The 14,685-nt window shown below is 39.5% G+C and overlaps 1 protein-coding gene across 1 annotated transcript in view; it reads left to right on the top strand.

Annotated features, from left to right (window-relative positions):
* Nucleotides 1-14,685, top strand: part of nol4la (nucleolar protein 4-like a) — a 51,931-nt gene that overhangs the window by 10,776 nt on the left and 26,470 nt on the right. The window contains exon 2 of the mRNA XM_051902370.1: nt 11,990-12,142. Within this exon, the coding sequence (XP_051758330.1) occupies nt 11,990-12,142 (153 nt within the window). The remainder of the gene's footprint in view (nt 1-11,989; nt 12,143-14,685) is intronic.

The following is a 14,685-nucleotide window of genomic DNA, read 5'->3' as shown; positions in this document are numbered from 1 at the left end:
AATCGTCAAAAGGTTATACTGCTGTTGTATCTCTGTGGCAATTTTAACCACTGACTCTTCACATCCTCATCCTTTGGAAGTGTTTACAAAGAGAATTTGCTTTTGCAGAGCAGAAAACAGTGTCTTCTTGACATGTACACAACATGAGCCAGCTACAGTGTTTAAGGCGAGGGCAGGTCAAAGTAGACGTTGTTCGCAGGCAGCCAATGAAGACCATAGGTGGACATTATGCAAATTTGTTACATTGTTACGTATGTAAGTTACGGAAGTAAGACTGGAATTACTGAAGACTCATTTCGGCAGTTCAGAATCAATTCTTTTTTTTTAAAGACAATAACATTATTTATTTATTATTTATAACTTTATTATTTATCTTTAAAACATTGCAGACCTTTTACATTCACAAACAGCTATATTACACACTGCATTAAAGGTAATATCTGAAAAAGCATAATAGGGACACTTTAACATGTACCTGATATATCTAAAATGAATCGAGATTGCAACTGAATTAAATTGCAAGCTTGTGAATCGAAAACAAATCGAATCATGAAATTTGTGTCAATGCCCTGCCCTAATACATTACAGAATTTTTATAAAAACCATCACAACCTGTATATACTTTAAAGCTTTTCTCTAATAATTCTTTGAATAAGAGACAGTGAGCAGGAAAAAGCTTCAGATCTAACGCCTTCTCCAATGCAACATTGCAGTCAGCTATTTCCATCAGTGTATGTGTGTTTTTGTGTGTTTTTTACCGTCTACCCTCTCTTGCTCAGAACTCCAGGTCAGCAGAAGGCTGATCTGTGCAGAGAAACACTCTCAAGAGACGCAGTTGTCTGGCCTGCAGGGATCAGGGGACACTGTCCTCTGTCCTGAAGGAGTTGCTTCTCTTGGTGACTGATCTCAAAAATACACACATATCCAGTTATCCACCTTAAATGACTGCTGACAACAGTACACATATCCACACTCAAATGTGTGAAGAAGAGAAGGACTTAAACTGTAGCAAACCACGTTTCGATTCCATTATTAGCATATCACTGAGGAAGAAAATCAGGCAAAAATCTCATTATGATAAGTGATTAATTAGCGAGCGTATCTGCAGAGAGCCTTGGAGAAAAAGGGATCTAAACAGACCTTCCCTCAGCTCTCCTCCCCACCCCTCCAAACCCAGAGACACTCTGTGCCTCAACAGTGGCCTTTTATCTACCAGTCATTTGCATGAATGCTAACAGTTTTGCATGATGCATTTGCAATAGCAGGTTACGACATGAAAAGCCCACTGAGTGCACTGTGCTGTCTAAACGCAACATACAAGACAGCCACAATGTCCACCGACACAAAGACTCTCTATCTCACATGCTTCATTAAGTCCTTAAATCAGTTCTTCTTCTTTAAGTTTAGTATGCAAAAACTCAATAACTTTTAAGAAAGAGAATTTTGTTAAACTGAAAAGTCACCAAGGATGCATTTATTTGATCAAAAATACAGTCAAAACAGAAAAATTATTATTATTTAAAATAGCTGTTTTCTATTTTAATATATTTTAAAATGTAACATTACTCCAGCCTTTAGTGTCACTTCAGAAATCATTCTAATATGCTGGTTTGGTGTTCAAAAAACTTTTCATTATTATCAACGTCAGTTGCTGCTTAATATGATATGATAATATAAAATGAATTCTTTGATGAATAGAAAGAAAAAACAAAAACAACTTACAGTTCCTAAACTTTTGAACAGTTATATAAGTTGAAAGTTGTTTAATGAAGTCCATCTGCTGCTTCTTATACAAACCAATGATTGATTTAACTAAAAGTTTGCATTGTTAGCTGCCAGCAATCATATCAGAAGACAAAAAAATGTTACCATGTTACAGTCTAGATTTACTAAGAACTGTTCTGATTGTGCTACCAGACACACACACACACACACACACACACACACACACACACACACACCACTTGATTGACCCACTTCAGTCTATCTCTTAGAAGTGAGAAGCCTCCTACTTGAAATGGATGTTTGATTCAGAAGTAGGTGATCTGATCTAGTATCCTCTCTCCTCTCCTCTTACTATTTCCAATCTTTTATGCTATTGTCTTTGAGATTTTGGGATCACAGAAGTAGAATCGGTCCATTTGTGTGAACCCATCGGTCTGAATCTGTAGGAATGTAGGAGGAATGTATAAATGTGAAAAGCGAAGTTATGTACATTTAGGGTGCATGTATATGTATATTGTCAGTGTGTGTGTTTGTTTTTGTGTGTACCGCATGTGCTTGTGTGTGTGTGTGATGAGAGAGGGTCGCGGATGGTGCTGCTCTGGTGTTCCTCCCCTCGGCTCCTTCTCTCTGTTGCCATGGAGAGACCGTTCTCCTCTCCCATAGGAGAAGAAATTAACACCATTTTTAACTGGCTCCAGGGCCTCCCCCCTACCAGAGAGAGAAAGAGAGAGAGCTCCTACAAACACACACTTGCACACCTACACAGATAACCACACACAGACACAGTCCTGGTACACGCTGCCTCCCTGAGAGGATTTGGGAGGATGTGTGCATGTGTGTGCGAGCGAATAAAAGCTTTCTCCATCTCTATTCTGGGAGGATGCAGCTTTGGGACAAAAGAGTGTCTCACTCTATCTCCCCCTCCTCATAGTCACCCTCCCTACCCTCTGTGCCACTCTCTCTCTCTCTCTCTCTCCTTTGTAATTAACTGCTGCAGTCTCTCATTAGCGTTGTGATCCTGTCCGGTTGTCTCACTGTCTGCACCCCCCCTCCCCACCACGCAATTACACCATGACACCAGGGTCACGTGACCCAGCAGACACCTCAGAGCATGAACAGAACACGTTTATACCCACATGCAAACAAGTGTTTTATTTTCTGTGGTTTAGCTTTATGTAAGGCCGTAACCAGTGTAGAGCTTTTTTTTAGATTTACTTTTGACATTTATGCCTATAGTACGGAGAGCAGACAGGAAGCAAAGTGAGAGGGGGGGGGGGGGGGGGGGGGGGGGGAAAGGACCACAAGCCAGGACTCAAACTCACCCGAAGCGCAACCACACTGTGTGTCAGAAAGCTGCCCACAAGGCTATCGACTACGACTGTGCCCACTAATCTTGAATTTTTATTTAGCTCATCAGGTCTAGTGATACATTGTAATGAAAATTTTTGTCCCAAACCAAACATCCTGGAAATACTGGTCCAAAAAAATGAAAAACAATTAAATTAAACAATTAAAATACTTATTTTAATTTTTGACTTTGTTTGGAATAATGAAACATGTTTGATAGAATTATAAAACTTTTATATTTATTGTAATATTTTTTATATTATATTTTATGGGATTACACTTGCAAATTGCAATTGCAAATATGCAAAAATGTGCGTAAATAGTGTAGCTTAATATTATCCAATAGCTAAGTGATGTCAGCTGAAAACCTGTTTCAGACAAAGTTTTAAAGATTAAGAAGACAATTAATGTGCACTGGGAATGTGCATTAAGAAAAAATTGGGTCCATTTTGATTTCATGTTCACTTTTGCAGTCTCACAACAATATCCGATATCCTGCTTGACTACCACACATAAGGAACTGCACATCAGGCACACACAAAATACTTTTAAGGGAGCACGATAGAGACCAAAGCTTTATAGTGACAGACTAACGCAGATGACAGTTAATGATCAGTTGTGTCTGGGTAATGTGGGTGCAGGGATTCAGATGGAGCTCAGGGAAGAGCTTCGCCCGTTCAAGGAGCTGAAAGCGTCCGTCACACCCTGTCAGAGAGAGAGAGAGAGAGAGGAGGGTAGAAAGAAACTGAATGAGAGGGAGGGTTAGGAATGAGGAAAGAGTGAAAGGAAAGAGAGAGAAAAGTGTAATATGGATTTAATGGGAAAGCATCGTGAATGTGTAGTGGCAGGAAGGTGGAGAGAGTGTGTGTGTGTTTGTGGTGTCAGAGGATTGAAAAGGAGATGAGAGGAGAGGAAAGGAAGGGATTACACTTCATCTTTCCTTGACCTTCGTGCACAAAGATTCACATGCCGCACCCCTGCCCTGTAACCCTCTTCTAAATCTCCCATCTCCCGCTGAGAAAACGGATCTCTACGATTTGTAGGTCCATACATTTTGCTGGCCTCACAGGGTGGAGATGGGACTTTAAGAGGTGACCTGTTATCAGATTTGCAGCAAGCTGATCTGAATCAGTTGAAACAGTTCCTCTCTCACACATGAGCACACACACACACACACACACACACACACACACACACACACACACACACATTTCTGGCTCTTCCACTCTAATACAAATATTTCCCCCATTTTCCCTCAAGCACTATATCACTGTAATGTGTTATGGCAGCTTTAACAAACAAAGCAATTCATAAATATACTGCTGGATATTAAGTGTTTAGGTGTCTGATAGCAGACAACACTCAATTCACTCTCACTGTAATATAATTAGTGATGTTTGCTAAGGCTAGCAGCACTATAACTATTGCTCATATGGGCCGGATAGAATTAAACTTTGGACAGAAGTCATCCTGTAGCGATGAATGATATCTCAAATTGTGCGGGTTGTGCAGAAGAGGTGCGATATTACTTTTCTAAGCAAACTAACTTAGGTTTTTCCCTTGTGGAGGATAAAAAGGGGCAAGAAACAATAAGAAATAAACTCACACTGAAGGCAATCTTACAAAAGCACAGTACACTAAATACCACTAGCAGCATCCTAGAAACTGCATAACAATGCAGTAAAAACACTCCAAACACCTTAGCAACCAAATAGTAATGCACATGGAAATGATCCACTTATGGCACAAAACAATTTACCGCCATGGTGCAAATATAGTAGTCAATTTTCTTTAGAAAATATCCAAATAAAAATAATTCTTGACCCCACAAGAGACTGATATTGTATTATCTGGTACATCTGTGATTGTTCATTTACAATGCTTTAGTTTGTCTGAACACTGATGGGGCAGCAGTGAGCAAAGACTAGATTAATGTGGTGAAACCACAGTAATGTCCCACTGGCTACTCAAGCTATATGCTTCAAGCTATTGCAAAAAGCATCTTACATGTATGCATATCTATCGTGTCCCGTTTACTACCGTATCGGTCATGTTCGGTTACGTTGCTCTAATCTATCAGGTCTTTTCACCGTAAATATTTGCTAGGGCTCTTCTATCTCTGTCGGCCCATGCATATGTGCGTGTGTGCGCGAGTGTGACCCAGCTGCCTCCTTTCTCTTGCCCCCTCCCTTCACTGCCCCTGTGTGTGTACGAATGTTCAGAGACTCTCTGTCTGTGTGTGTGTGCGACTGCCAGAGGGGGTGGGGGGTCGGGGTGGCCGCTTGCCGAATCAGCCCCTCCAGTCTCCTAGCAACAGAGCTGTTTGGAGCGGGACGGGTGAGAGAGGGAAAGAAAGAGAGAGAAAAGCAGAGAGAAAGAGAATAGAAGGGGATAGAGAAGAGGAGAGGGAGATTGAAAAATATGCCACATCTGGAAAAAGCCAAGCCTTGCAGGGTCTCAAAAAAAGAGAGAGACAGATAGAGTTTTAGAAGGGGAAATGCTGATTGCTGCTGCTGACAATTCACAGCGCTTCTTTAAAATGATGAGAGGATGATGAAACCGTGCACTTTCAGGCCCAGAAAGCAGCATCTCACACACGCCAGTTCAGCTCTACAGTGGTTTAATGATTAAACACACACACTGTTGCTCCATGTCGGGAACAAACAGTCAGCTCAACCTGAGAATCTAAACACTGCGCTTTTGTGCTTTGAGGAAGAGTGAGGGAGGAGTGTGTTCACCTCATCAGGGTTAATAAAACATTCAGTGTGAGTCATGCTATCTGCAGTCACAATTGGTTACTGTTTGTCTTATTAGTAACAGTCCGCCACTTTCAAATTTGAAATGTTTACAACCAAGCGTTCTTGTAATATTTATTTATTTTTTTTCTATTTTTAAGTACTCTGGAATACTTTGATTCTGACTGGTCAATAGTTGCATTCTGTAGTAAATATTTTTGACCACTAAACTTGACCACAAATTCACCATTGTTGCAGTCAACTGATTGCCTAAATAGCGAAAAATGAAAATTGCGTTATCATTACAGTGCTGTTTTTTTTACAGTACAGCAATTTTACAGTAAAAATGCAGTACCTACGGTTGCTTTTCTGTGCATCATCAAACACTTTGCACTCCAGGCCACTAGGTGGCAGAAATGCACCTTTTTTATACTGGTGGATTGAAACAGTAGAAGAAGCAGGTGATAATGGACTACTTGCACAACTACTTCCGCGTTCTACTTATTACGGTTTGAGCGTTTCCGGTCAGCGTTCAGCCCACTTATATACAAAGAGCTTCTCGTGAAAACGCAGATTATTACTATGTTTTAGGGCTGCCAAATGTTTTTTAAACAATTAATCATATTCTCTGCATTAACATTAATTATCTTCAACCTGCTGAAATGTTTATTAATATATTTAGCTTCCAAATGCGCATTCTGAATAATAAATAAATATATTTCCCCACTAACCTGCCACCGTCAAGTGCTCGTCTTCTCATTAGCAGTGTTTCATCATATTTCATACCTGTTAAATTTACATTTAAATGAATTTAATTGAGCAGAAGAGCATACAAGACATGCACAAACAAACCAAGAGTGTAGTAACTACACTTTTCATGTAAGCAGTATTGCTTGCGTCGGTGCTCTTTTATTCCAGTCTTTGAAATAGTTGAATGAATGTGAAAACTGCCTTAACGATGTTAAATATTTAATTAATCTTAAAGAATAATGCAATGACAGCGCAACTACATTGAATATTAGGATTTTTGGCATAAATCTGTGAATTACATACAAATAATTGTCAGTGAAAAAATGGCACAGAATAGTGACTAAAATTGAATTATAATATTATGTTTATTCTGATCTTATTTATCGCATCTCACACTGCAGCGTCGAGATCACTAGTAGAGCGCTGACACCCTGTGGTGAAAGAATCACGGCTTATGTTGGATTAAAACTTAAAGTTCTGTTGAGTTTGGAAAGATCTGTATACGGTAATCATCAGAATATCTCCTGTCTCTGAATATGTCTGGGATTTAAAATCATCCCGAGGACTCTTGTTTTAAGAGGGGTTTAGTTAGCTATGTGATAACAGTGCATTGAAAATATATATAACCGGAAACAACTGAGCCGTAATGTATCAAACCGGATGTGCGTCACGAGGCTCAGTGCAAGTAGTCCATTTCTATATGGATTGGAAAATGATGGTGAGTAACTCAACTTTTCTTTAAAAGAACTGTTCCTGTTCCTTAAAATAAACAAATAGTCATTTTGCAGTCTATTGTCTCACTTTAATTACATTAGATTCAACTTTACTGTTATTGTGCTGAGTACAGTCAATGGAATACAATATTTCATATCCATTTATTAGTTTATTTAGCTGTGTATTAAATAGAATAATGAACTGTTAGTCATTATTGCAAAATAAACAACTTTAGGGTGATATCAAATCCTCTGCTTCGCATTGGGATTTATTTTGCGATGACCTGCTGATTTAATTGTGATATGCAATTATTATTGCCCACAGTGATTCTATACACTGTACACTGAACTGGCCCATATTTGGATTTATATGGGTGCAGTATGGCTAGGGTGGCCATACGTCCGGATTTTGGCCACACAGTCCGGATTTTAAGCCCCCTGTCGGACGTCCGGCGCAGCCTCAAGCCAGACACTCATTTGTCCTCCTTTTTGGAGTTGCGCTGAATCAGCCTAAAAAAAACCACTCTAGAATCTTTATTAGGACGCAGCAGCAGCATAGCGTCTAATGCCGTAAGATCTCTGGTCAAACAAACGATTGGCTGAAAGCGGTGTCAAATAAATATCTGATATATCATTGGTTAAAAACGTAAACAAGCCTCCACTTGCTGGCTACGTCATATCATCACGTTAACATGCCGAAACGTCAGACCTCGTTTAATCCGGAATGGACAAAAGAGCATGAATTTATAGCAAAAAGCAGTAGAGACGCTTTTCATGGATTTTGCACACTGTGTCGCTGTGAAGTGGACGTTAGTAGTCAAGGGAAAGCCACCATTGACCGAAATGTTATGTTTTCTGGCACTGTGCCAGTCTGCCAGATTATTTATTTATTTTATTTCCAGAAGTCCAGAAATTTTATGTTTTCAGGCACTGTGCACTTTGCAAGACTTTTTTGAAACAGACATCACAATGTCTTGAATAAATACAAATACTGTGAACAAACACTTTTTTACCTCTTCTGTTACACATAGGTCTACATCAAATTGTCCGGCAATGAATAGAGTAGGCTTTTTCAGAATCACTGTATCATGATACCATCGATATAATGGACAAAATTGTATTACGAGTACATTGTAGTTGCGAGTACACCAGAGTCCTATGCAATTATTCTTGCCTCACTAAATGCCGCAAAGTGTCCTCCTTTTTGGTGTTATGGAAATGGCCACCCTAAGTATGGCGTCACTGTGTGTCAGGTTTGGCCCAAGTTAGGCCTTGAGTAGAGCTGAGCAGATCGCCCTGATCCTGCTGCCCTACTTTAGTCACCCACACACTGGTGTCTCAGACTGTGATGTGCCTTCAGATTGGGGAAATGGGGGGGGGGTACAGAGGAAATGTTTGTGTCAAATGAAGCAATCGAGCTGAGATGGAGATGTTTGTAGGACAGAAAGAGTCAAACACACACAGTCCTCCCCCCATGGCTATAACCGAGGCTTTCTTCTCTGAGGCATTGAAGGAGTCTGGTCCTAGAGTCTGTGTCCTGCATCCTAGAGGGACCATTTCTAGAATATTCTCTGGTTGACAGAGAGCAAGAGGGTTTCTGCATAGTGCATAGGTGTGGCATAGTCACCATGTGACAGAGATCATGAAAACCAGGTTGATGCATGTTTGACTGATCGTGGCATAATAAGACTGATAATTATGACGAGAGGAGGGAACGCGTGCACAAGCCGGACGGCTGAAGAGGGCCGGATTAAAGCGAGCCTGCTCTGTGCGCTGGTTTTAGTTGCCATGGCAACCTTCATTACCTGGCACTTGGGAAAGGGGGAGCGAGAGAAAGAGGAAGAGAGGGAAGATGGAGCGGGACAGGACAAAAAAAAGGGAGATAGAGAGAGAAAAAGAAAGATATCTTGGGGGAAAGGTGATGGAGAGAGGAAAACAAGTGGAGAAAAGAGGAAAGTAAAACGTTAGCCCCTCTAGGAATCAAAGTAGAAATGTGCAGTTAAAGAATGAGGGAGAGAGAGAGAGAAAAAAATTATATGAAGAGGAAGGAGACTGCTACTTTCTTCTTTACACAACACCTGCTGTTGTGTGTAAAAAATTGAAACAGGCAATACAAGATAACTTTATGCCAGTTATAGAATCTGGAAACACAAAAATGAAAGCAATATTGAAGTCTAGTAGAGATGTTTGTGATATTAGTGACGAATAAAAGTGTTACATTTTGAGAACATAATTTTTCATGTTAAAATTAAACAATATAAAATCCAGTTTAATATTACAATATCCCAGTTTAATATTCAGAGACAACTATATGTAAGCTATTAGTAAATAATACTCCCAAAAAGTGTACTGTAGCTCTGTGGAACTTCATCCCGAAATAGCTAGAGTGGCTCAACCAATAGTGTGATTTTGGGGTGGGGCTACTTTTTTTGTCCAATGAAAGACTGGGGGAGTGTTCTGGAAACCTGTTTTAGTTCTTGAAATTCCATTTTGTTTATGCTAGTGGCACAACAATTACACATTTCACCTTTAAAAGAAGTTACAGTAAATAAGTCACAGTTACTTGGAAAAAAGACATGCTATTCTGAAGTAACGCCAATAAAGAAGTAATGAGAGAAAAAGGTGTGAAAGCAATAAAGAACAGGTGACGTTGTGCCCGTGTGGGACTGGGAGAATAAGAAGGTTGTCTTAGTGATCAGAACTCCGGCAGGTGTCACATGACCCGCTGCCCTGCACACCTGCCCGAGAGCGCTGCCAGTTGCCATAGCGACAAGGTCAGCTTTATGGAAAGCAGGGTTGAAGGTGGTGATAGTTAGAGGTGGGGCTGGCTGTTTGTGTGTGTCTGTGGTAAAGAAAGCAGTTATTTTTTAAATGCTACAGGAAAGTGTTCAGAAACCACAGTGTGTTTCTCTCACACACAAATCTAACAGTGGAGATATTCAGTAAGAAACCTCTTGAGCTGTGAAGGACTTAATATTAGATTCAGATCAATGAACGTCTGAATAATACACTACACAAAAGAGACTCTCTTAGCCTTACATAGCCACCATAACCCCAGGGCAATACTCATAAAGCCCCGTAGCACAGCACTCATCCACGAGCTGTTTAGTTGACTGAGATCAGCTTAAATGTGGAAAATGCAACTCAGAAACTCAAATAATGTATTAGCTGTAAAGAATTGTGCACATAAAGATGCCAGTCTGCGGACTGGTGCATGCAGAGTTCATCTGGTTGCTGTGTCATTGCTGCTGTCAGAGGTTTGAGAGAAAAATGAAAATGTCGAGCAAATGCAACTGGAGTATGTGTTATTTGTTTTTATACAGAGTTGTTATTTGTCCAATCAGTGTTACTGACTCATAAATATGCAAATAAGAACATTAACCCAGGGTTTTCAGATGTACAGTGGGAAATTTTAAAACCTGAATACCCAGTAATACCATGCAATAGTTGTGAAAAGCCCAATGAAGTATGAGATACCATAGGTTACATTCACACTGCAAGCATTAGTGCTAAATTCTGATTTATTGCTCAGATCTGTTTTTTGTTGGGTTGTTCATATTATTTTTTAAATGTGGTCAATATCAGATTCGAGTGTGAATTGAATTGAACTGACCCACATGCCGAAAAGATCAATAACAAAGATGCCATGCTGCAACTGAAGTCTGCGTTTTCAAGGTGATATGTCATGGAAACCAGCAAATGTGTGTGCAGCCAATAAGGAGGACAAAAATGAGGATGAGAAGAAAGAGAGCATTTTTGTATAGTTTTCACACATTTCTTGTATAGTTTTCCCTCAAGGTTTCCTTGTATAAAGCTGTCACCTGCTTTCAAAGCTGTCTTACGTTTTAGCCGCATGACCAAAACTACTGATATGTAAAATCTTACCAATGTCATTCTAGAGTGATGTAAAAGTTGCATGAACTCCAGTGTGACTATTCAGACTTAAGCCCCGTTTACACTAGTGCGTTTTCGATTTAAAGCAGCATTTTAAAATGAAAACGATCCTCCTCTACGCTGGCGTTTCCACAGTGCTTCAGAAACGATCTCCATTTACACTACATGACCGAAAACGCTTGTCACATGACCATTCATGCACACTGGGCATGCGCGTACAAGTGTAAACAGTTGCCTCTTGCGCATGTAGGTAGCTGCAGTATTTAAGAAAAAAAAAACAGTTTAACTGCGCAGTGGCTACTAAAAATGACAAATCCAGCAAAGATTGTAGTTCAGTCTCACAGTCGTCAAGGATATGCAGAGCAAACGTGGGCAGCCACACCATCGTTTTCAAAAGTCTCCATTTTGGTCTGTTTACACTGAAACGCAAGGCCAGCGTTTTCAAACTAAAACGGGCTCTGCAGCATCTTTGAAAGTCTCTGTCTTCGAGGTTCAAAAACACTGGTGTAGTATAAACAACAGGTGTAACCGTAGCAAAACTTATGCGTTTTAAAACGAAAACGCACTAGTGTAAACGGGGCCTAAGGTTGCATTGCAAAACACTTGACCTGTATATGATTTTGGACCACATGTGGAAGTGGCCCAAATCCAAATCAAACAGATCCGATTCTATGTTTGTGCTGTTCACACTTTCATCTGAGTCACATATGAGCAAAAAAATCTGAGTGGGCCACTTTTGCCTGCAGTCTGAACATAGCCATAGTTTTTGGATGTTGACCTTTCTTCTATTTTTCATAATCACTTTTTCTCTCTGTCTCTCTGCAGTGTTCAGATGGAGGGGCGGCCCAGGACAGCTCTTTGAAGAGGGTTGCTGTAGTGGAGGATTTTTTTGATATCATCTATGCCATGCACGTTGAGATGGGGGCAGATCCTGGTAGAGCACCCAAACACGCCGGCCAGAAAAAGACCTATAAAGCGGTGAGACACAATCATTCAGGGCATAAAAAATAGTCAAGACACACATAAGCGAAACCCATTCTCTTGCTATAAAAAGGTACATGCGGCATAGACTTCATATGCAGCAATGTGCAAAACTGTCCTCACTCTATTTATTTTAACGACCACACAAGCAACTCTAAAATAGAACATCTGAATAACTATTATGAGTAGAGGCTGTTGCTGGGGGAACAGCAGCCATTTTGAAACACCTGTCGCACTGTTGAGCCATTATAGACTAGAAATCAACAAGGAGTCTAAACTTCAAATGAAATACTATGTTTTGTGGATTTACACTTATGGTTTTTTAATGCAATAACAGCTAATGCACACTAGTGATGTACTAGCCAGCTTTTTTCCGACTCGCACCCACCCACGTTTGTGAAAAACAATCCAACGCAATCTAGAATCTTTTTTAACCTGAACCCGTCTGACCCACCGATGTAAGTCAACATCACTACCTCTCAAGCTGTCAAACATGACAAGACCCAAGTGACAAGTATTGCATCATGGGACTTATATAAACCTGCCTGGCTCGCCAAGCCCAGAGGAAAATTGTATTGCTCAGAGTTTGCCCTTTAGTGACTCAGGAGTTCTGTAGTTCTCAGTAGTACTGCACGATTAATCGAATTAAAACCGCAATGGCTGAGATTTAAGTAAATATATGCGCTGCATGTTTCAAAGTGAAACTTGTAATCAAAACATGTATTGAGAAGAGTGCATAAACCTGCTTTTGGCAATAAAATAAAATCTTACAAGAAACAGAAGTACAGTAAAATTAATTTATTATTATATATTTTTAAAATACTATTTCTTTATTTTACAAATATTAAATATTACAATATTTTGTTTAATATTTTTTTATTTATAAAAGGAATTATTATTATTATTCCAGTCATATTGATATATACAGTAATAACAAATTGCAATTAGATTATTTCCCCAAATTGTGCAGCCCTAGTTCTCAGTAAATTTAACCAAGCAAGACCAATGTTTCTCCTAAAACTCCTTAAGAGAAATGAACACACAAAATTAGAAAAGTGTTGACACAGAGTGTAGAGCTGTAAAATTAATCGACAGGATAGCTGATATAATTTGTTTTTGGGAAATTGTTTGAAATATCTGACTCTGAGGGTAGACTTGGGAAATCAGTGCACAGTCATTTTCTGAAACTTTTCTGAGATCTTTTCTGAAATTCGTAGATACATGTGAGATTCTCCTTTTTCAGGAGAATGATCTGAATTTTGTCTATTTTTAAGAGCAATTTATATTATATTAAAAAGTTCTCTCTCTCTCTCTCTCTCTCTCTCTCTCTTTTTTCCCCCTATGGTAGGACTAGAGCTTTGTCATAGCCATAGACAGTGGATTTCATTTTGGATTGATATCCAACTGTATTTTAATTTGCCCAAACTGCAGGTATGAGTCAACCTGCGCGTCCGCCCTGCAAACCTTTTGTCTCCAGTGTACCTCTCCATTTTCTGCCATATTCTCTCTTTCTCTGTCTGAGAGGTCTCGAAAACTTAAGAGTGTCAGACAGAGTTTCTGTATGATATCTAGTGGAGGAAAAAAACACTTTTGCTTCACTTCAAAACAACTCTGTCCAGTTTGTTTTCTACCGGTGCTCATAATAACGAGTGCTTTCTCAACCACCATTATTAGGCATAAAGGGGACTGTGTCTGTGTGTACAGGTTTGGCTATACTTGTGAGGGCCAAATTTCCTTGTATAGTGAAATATTATGACAACTGACTAGTGAGGACATTTTACTGGTCCTCACTAGTTAAAAAGGCTTGTATAAATCAGCCAAAACATGTTTCTGTAATTAATTTAGGGGTAAGGGTCGAGTTAGGTGATAGAAAATATTAATAACCTGATACAGAATCGGTGGGAGTCTATCCAATGTCCTCACTAATAATATAGTGAAACAAACATGTGTATCTGTTTATGCCTATTGTGATCTCTGATGCCTGTGTGAACATTATATAAATTATATAAAATTACTTAATGAAGACAGACTTCCCTGCAGTTCATTGTTCACACACAGTTCCATTGCAGGCTATGGAGGTCCCCTGTTGGATAGGTAGACATCGGTCAGAGTTGCAAGTCCCCTCTTGGCATGTTTTTTAAAAAATAAAAAAAATGCTTATTTGAAGTTATATTATGAAAAAAGACCTTAAAAGAAAATTTTGTATGTCATTTTTGTTTCTTCAAAATGACCAGAAACACTAGTCCCCTCTTGGCCAATGTAGAGTGACAGTCCCCTATATAGACGTGTATGTGTGTGTGTGTGTGTGTGTGTGTGCGCGCTTGTGACTCACCTCTCCTTTATCTGAGACACTGGTGAATGAAGTAGGAGGAAAACACATAAATGAGTTAGTGACTGAATCTGAGGGACCAAATACACTCATACTGAAGTGTCATGCAATGATAGGGATTTTATAACACATAGCCTACCTTTATTCTTGTGCAGCATAATTTCTGTATGTAGTGTGTAATTATAAGCAGACTATTATGTTTCTTAGCACA

Source organism: Ctenopharyngodon idella, chromosome 8 (genome assembly GCF_019924925.1).
Source record: "Ctenopharyngodon idella isolate HZGC_01 chromosome 8, HZGC01, whole genome shotgun sequence".
Lineage (NCBI taxonomy): Eukaryota > Metazoa > Chordata > Actinopteri > Cypriniformes > Xenocyprididae > Ctenopharyngodon > Ctenopharyngodon idella.
Note: the sequence above shows the minus strand (reverse complement) of the source record. Positions and strands in the feature narration are given on the sequence as shown.